Raw genomic sequence first — 6,302 nt, 5'->3', positions numbered from 1 at the left:
GCTCGCCTTTGGAGAAAAGCGCCTGCGTGTTTCTGCACGTCCGTCAAGCGGTGGGTGGTTGAGGTATGCTCCCCCCGGCGAGAAAAAGTATACCTCTTCCTGAGTCCAGTAACTTAGCGATGGTGGCATCAAAGCGGTGAGCACGCTGACTGGACAAGACAAGGTAACACTTTTGTGGAGTGCGATTTTTCACGCCCATGCAGCACGTCGACAGACACCGACACCGCAGTAACGGCGAGACTGGGACCTAGGTAAGTTCTCATTCCATATTCTGTTAACACTGTTGAGGCAAAGCACGTGTGCTGGAATGCGGCGTCGAGCCCCTTGTAACAGTTCGCTTTTCAGTTGGGCACGCTACGGAGCAGTTGGCTCGTGAGACAGCCACTGCAGCACCGCACTCTGTATACCACAGAAAAAAGCTCGCCGCCGTAAACAATGCTCGCAAGGACGACGCTCTCTCCGGCCTCGAGAGTACAACTCGCGCGTGACGAAGTTCGGCCGTCCCCACCCGGAACTTGGCGCGGCGTCTCTCCGCGCACCAACTCCTCGAGCCCTATCAAACACCTACACAAAATCTGCTGTTTTGCGGTGATCCACCTTGTATTATTTCTGTTGTTGGAGTTACTGCGCAGCCCCTTGAATGGCGGACTGCCTCGCAGACAACACAAGTTGATATTGGGTAACCTGTACAGTGGCAGCCGTTCAAACCTTGTTGGCCGAGCTGGCAATCTAACGCCGTCCCTGGCGCCAGTGTCGTCTTGAAAAGAACCCGGCTGCGTGTATCGCTAAAAGTGCTTTGCAGATTGCACCTGTCAGCGCCCATCAACGGCTCCTTCCCCGTCAGGGTCCACAAGAGTGACCTAGGGCCGAACGAGCCGGGAATGGTGCAGAAATTACAACACGCTGGTTCCACGTTCCCTATGAGTACTGTCACCAAGGCACGGTACCTGTGGCACACCCGCAGCCGACTGCAAGGTGCTTTTCACCCAGGTCGGCGGTACCTCGGAGCTGGCGACGGAGGAGCTTGTCAGCGATGGGGACTGAGCCACGGAAACCGAAGACGCCTCTGACGGGGACGTCACCGACGGCTCCCTGTCTCGTGTAGCTGATGCCGCATCTCCTCGGCCGGTAGCTATCACCGAAGGATCGCATGAGCTACAGTCTAGTATCTCCGCAATTCTTTCGTTCGTTGCACCACGGCCTACACACAAGCCGCTTTCCAGCGTAGTGCAGCCACGCTCACTAGCATTTGCAGCATGGTGCAAGGCACTAGGTGGCGGAATGTATACCCGCGATGAGCCCTCCGGACTCGTGTCATACTGGGGAGTTGAACAAGAGGAGCTTGTTTCAGAGTTACTCGACTCTGTAAGAAGGTGGAGAAGGCTTCCTGAGCTGCCCCGGCGATGAAAGTTGCCCTGTCGGGTGTCGTTCTCATTCTTACGTTGCGGAGCCGAAGACGCTAGTGATCGAAGAAGTTCATGTGCTTGCCTCTCATACCGAGTCATCACCAGCGACACTTGGTAGAAGTAAGCTTTCCAGAACGCCTGCGCAAGAAAACCAGAAATACCAAAAAGCTGCCTGCTGCGATTACTCCTGGTCCTAACAATAGCTGCGCTCCCCCAGACCAAGCTTAGGATATCGAGCTCTTACCAGTTCTTTTAGCTGACGAGGGACCAAATCGAACCGGAGCCTCCCTAAGCGGCCGTCAACGTCGAGCATCCGTTGAGCTGCTTTCCACATGAGACGCATCCGCGATGCTCTGTTCCTATTCCCTTCTTCGGGCGTCGCACCGCTGTGACTAGAACCAGTAGTCCACTCCTTCCATAGATTCTCAATCTCCTCCTCTGCTTTCTTTTCTGTCTGCACGTCGACGAAATCGCCGACATCCTCACATTCCATTCCCGTTCTCGGCCATGTCGGTCTCCCCACAAAAAACTTATGGTCTCTCTCTGTGATGAGATGCTCCTTTTTGCTCGGCCCGTGGCACCAACTACTCTCTTGACAGATAAGAAGCAACAACCGCAAGGCGACAGCGCGTAGACGACATAGGCAAACGTACTCCCGTCGGTCAATGTGGGAAACGACAGCACTGGCTTCACCATGTTCAGAAGTGGCCGCCGGCGGCGCTGACAGTAGGGGGCGCTTGAGAGAAGCCTCTGAGTCTTCCGTTGCCCAGAGGGCAAATTCAAAAGGCGTTGCGTTTTCTCTCAGGAACAGTGACCCTCCCCCTTCACCCTCCGTGTCCTCTAATACATTTTGCCCAGCCCCTCCTTCCTCCCAACCAAACGCGTCCTCCGACAAAGAAAAGCTTGACTGTGACAGGCTGGCCGCCTCCTTGGAGTTCGTGTTGCGTGCACCCTTCTTACTTCTCAGTTGGTGCTGATTCCTCTGGGCACTCTCCCATTTCCCCCGACTACCAGATCTCACCGCGTGACGAGGGCTGGACTCACTACTGTCCTCCGAGTTGCTTTCGCCGACTACCGCCGCGGCAACCGCTGCGATCGCTCCCGCCATTGCTCCCGCTTCAGCGAGAGCGTTCCCTGCAGCCGAAGCCACGGAGCTGAAAAACGAACGATTCTTACTAACCTTCCTCACCTCTTCATCCCTTCGCACAGACACGGAACCCCTGTCCAAGCTCGAGGACGAAGAGGAACAAACAGCAAGATGTTTGGTCTCGTCGGTATCCTCCGACAAAATGACAGAGAAAGACGGCTTAGGCCTGCGTGAGGAGGAGAAGGAGACCAACGATTGACCGGCAGTACACTCATGGTCTTCAGCATTATGCCCCTCCGGTAGGCTTCCTACTGAGCTGCGACGAGAAAGCGGACTCACCTGCTCTCCGTCTGACTCCAGATGCGTACTTCGAGTGCTGCCCTTGTCTTCGCCCTTTGCCCTAGTCGGCCGTCTCGCTGCTGCTGACTTCCGGCGAGAGTATTGGCGAACCTGCCGCTCCTCCGCTTCAAAATCTATCGCTAAAGCATCTACCATGTTCACTGCTTCCGTGTATCCGCGAGACAACGTTTCTATGAAGCCGCTGAACGTACCGCTACCTTTTCCGCTCTCACCCGAAACGGAACTCTCGGTCTTTTTGAACGAGTCCTGAAATTCTACGTTACATCCTAATCGGCGTCCCGGTTTGTTGGCGTCTGAAGGATCGCGCATCCCAGCGACGCTTTGTTTATCGTCGGGTGCTCTCTGAGAAAACGGGGAAGCTATTCTCTGTTTTACTTTCGTCTCAGGCTGAGACGGGGCCTCATCTGCACTGCTAGGCGACGAAAACGAACTAGTCTGGGCACCTTCAGTTTTGGTGTCAAGGACATCTCGCGATCTTCCCGGCGTGCTTTCCTCCGGAGTCGCTGACGCTCCTCGCCGCAAATCTCCTTCATCGACAACCCACATGTCAGGACGGCCCCTAGCGTCCCGCGGCCACTCACACTCGCCTTTTTCTCCCTTTCCCCGCTCATCTTCCTGCCCACCATTTTCCTCCTCGAAACTGTCGCCGCCTGTCGGCCCAGTTATTACTCTCAACGCAGCGAGCAAAGCGTTCCCGTGTCCCTGCGCCGCTTCCGCAGCCGCGCGGGCAGCCGCCACCGGGGAATTGAAGAAGCGTGAGAGTCCTGTCGCCAAGGGTGCCCGCGGGTTTCTCGCGACCGCTGTGTCGTCTGTCGCCGTCGCACGACTGGAAGACTCACGTCGCTCCCGGCTCAAGAACCGCTTCAGATTGTTCTCGTGGAACGGGGGAGCGACGCTCTCTCTTCCTACGCCCCTTGCCCGTGAACGGCTCGGTAGCTTGCTTGCCGGGTTCTCGTGCCGCGAGCAGGACCGCTCCTGGCCGATCCCACGCTCCGAAGCCCCTGGAACCGTACAGTTTACCTTGGAGTCAGTCTGTCCCCCTGACCTTTCGTAAAGCGTTGCGTCAAGGGAAGAGTCTGTTTCTGAGGTGCGATCCAAAGAAAAATCCTGTCGCCCTATGGACATCACTCCCCCATGTATCCCTGGGCCGCCCTCTTCCCGGTGTGCGTGACGATCTTTAGAGCTGCAACCTTCACTGCTCCGGCGTGCGACACCAAATGGCGTGCACGCAGAGGGAGAAAGACGCTGTCCCGTCCGATTCCGGGACAAAGGAGAACGCAGTGGGGTGACCACCACGTCGCAGACGTCTTGTCCGCAGATAGAAGAAACACGAGATGGAGACGCTGGTTCACCCATCGGCTGCAAGGAAGGGACGGCTGTCTTGAAAGATTCTCTTTCTGCCATAACTCCATCTGGATGTCCCCTGCATTCAAAATGCAGAGATCGCGATGCCGAAAGGGTAGCCCTCTGGCTGGATAAAGTTACAGATAGAATGAACAAAGAATAAAACATAAGGGCCTGACGTCCTGTTGATGAGAGGGCAACATGCCGGATACAAAAGAAATGGAGGAAACGGGACTGAAGAACAAAGCAAGCTGGTTCATGAGGAAAGGACAGGGGACCAGAGCGGCCAGCAAGAAAAGGAAGAGACACAGCTGAAGCTCCCGCCGCCATCAAGCCGACTCAAAGAAGCGCACGGCTCGGGCAACTGGAAGAAAGACTCTAAAGAATCGATGGGTACCCGAAAGATGGGCTCCGACAAGCGATGATACGGTGAACGAAAGAACACTTTGCCCTCATCAGCAGGTGTCCCTCACGACTCGACTGACCAGGGACAACTGCACCGCAGGGAAGGCTAGCCAGCGTCCGAGACAGATCTGTATCACCAAGGTGTCCCCCAGGCGTTGGACCAACACGGGAGACAAATCAGAAGCCAGACTGACACTGAAGAAGAGCATGGGACAACGCAATCGCCGCAACAACCCGGGTGGATTCGGCACTGGCGTACGCGCACGCGGAAAACGTATTGAAACTGAAATCTATAATAATTAATATTTCTACTTAAAAGGTTTCTGTCCTTACCTTTAGACGATGAGCCTTGTTTTGGGCAGTATTGGAATCGAACCAATACTTATGTGCTTGTAAAGCATATCGGAAGTCCAGCAGCCAGCGCTCAACCCTCCCTCGGGAACAGCGACATGGACAAAATGGCCGCGTGATTACAACTCCTGTGACAGCTTCCAGCATTCGAGGAAATATAATGAAGAGCGAAGAACGACCATCATGGAAAGGGGGGAAAGGGGTTGGCTGTGACAGATCGAATTTGGCTGTCCCAGTGGCAAGACAGACTCCACAGACCACCTCTTAAGACTGGACTTCTGTCTCCGATACAAAAAAGTAAGCGTCGAGCTTGCACCCTTTCCGGTATGAGGAGACATCCCAGTCTGTCATCGGAGGAAGGGCAGCGCGGCAGCAGCTCGAGGACTTATTTGCTTGTGCACTGAGAGAAAGAGCCGCGCGTACCTCCAGGAACCGTCACTCCAAGCAAAGCGGGGGGACCACCTCTTTCCTCGCATGGAAAGTCACAGCGACTCGCCATCCCGCCTGTCTTTGTTCCTGTACGTCACGAATGCGCCAGGACTCGCCAGAACAGCCCGGCAAGGCTCACAATCGAGACCGGTACGCCATGTGGATCAAGTAATGGAAGACGAATCAGAAGCCCTCAAGGAACGCAGGCTACTACCGCTAGCCCCCGATAACGTTGGCAGAGACGTTCGGGCCAAGAGCAGTACCTGTGCCGAGGTGCTGCGGTCCGCTCGACCACCGTTCCACCGCTTGTTACACTGGTGAAGCCCCCTACTTGACGCCTAGATCAGCCCGAGATAACGAGTCAAAAAACGATTCCAAATACTGACCACGCGCCCCCTCCGAAGACAAACTGAAGCGGGACAATTACTCGAAAAGCATGGTGAGTCACCATGGCTGGAAAGCTCGTCCAACTTGCACCGAGGATCGAAACAGCGAGAGACGTCTCTCGACGCCCCGGATTTTGTGTGTCTTAAAATACTCAAACCAGCAAATTTCACTGTTTCTCTCACCGGGAGTTCCTTTTCTCTCCCGGTGACCTGAGGAAAAGAGGAAGCATTTTTTTCCTTTGTGCGGAAGTGCATGCACGCTCAAACGCTGTTGACTGGGCGGGCCGACAGTCGGAGTAGTTGTCGCTCTGCCGTACTCAAGGCACCAGTAGCACTACACCAGGATGCCCAGGGGGACCGGCTGCCATAAAATGTACAGTCGGAGGCAAAGACACACCAAAACTCTCGAAGGCAAGCATGCTGGCCGGCAATAGCGATTTGAGGAGCTGGTGAAATTACGAAGGTCTCGAAACGGCGCATCGGTGCGCGACGATATCAGCCACGTCTATCAGCTGATATGCCGGGCAACACAAT

General features: G+C 55.3%; 1 protein-coding gene across 1 annotated transcript; it reads right to left on the bottom strand.

The window, feature by feature from the left end:
* Positions 1 to 175: 175 nt before the first annotated feature.
* CSUI_003220 (synapse-associated protein 1) lies at positions 176 to 6,275 on the bottom strand. The gene is made up of 3 exons (XM_068063418.1): positions 4,936 to 6,275; positions 1,651 to 4,276; positions 176 to 1,544 (listed from the first exon to the last, which is right to left on the bottom strand). Exons 2-3 carry the CDS (start codon positions 4,255 to 4,257, stop codon positions 894 to 896), a joined length of 3,258 nt encoding a protein of 1,085 aa, XP_067924600.1. The 5' UTR covers positions 4,258 to 4,276; positions 4,936 to 6,275; the 3' UTR covers positions 176 to 893.
* Between the last annotated feature and the right edge of the window lie 27 nt (positions 6,276 to 6,302).

Source organism: Cystoisospora suis, assembly GCF_002600585.1.
Source record: "Cystoisospora suis strain Wien I chromosome Unknown contig_1411, whole genome shotgun sequence".
NCBI lineage: Eukaryota > Apicomplexa > Conoidasida > Eucoccidiorida > Sarcocystidae > Cystoisospora > Cystoisospora suis.
Note: the sequence above shows the minus strand (reverse complement) of the source record. Positions and strands in the feature narration are given on the sequence as shown.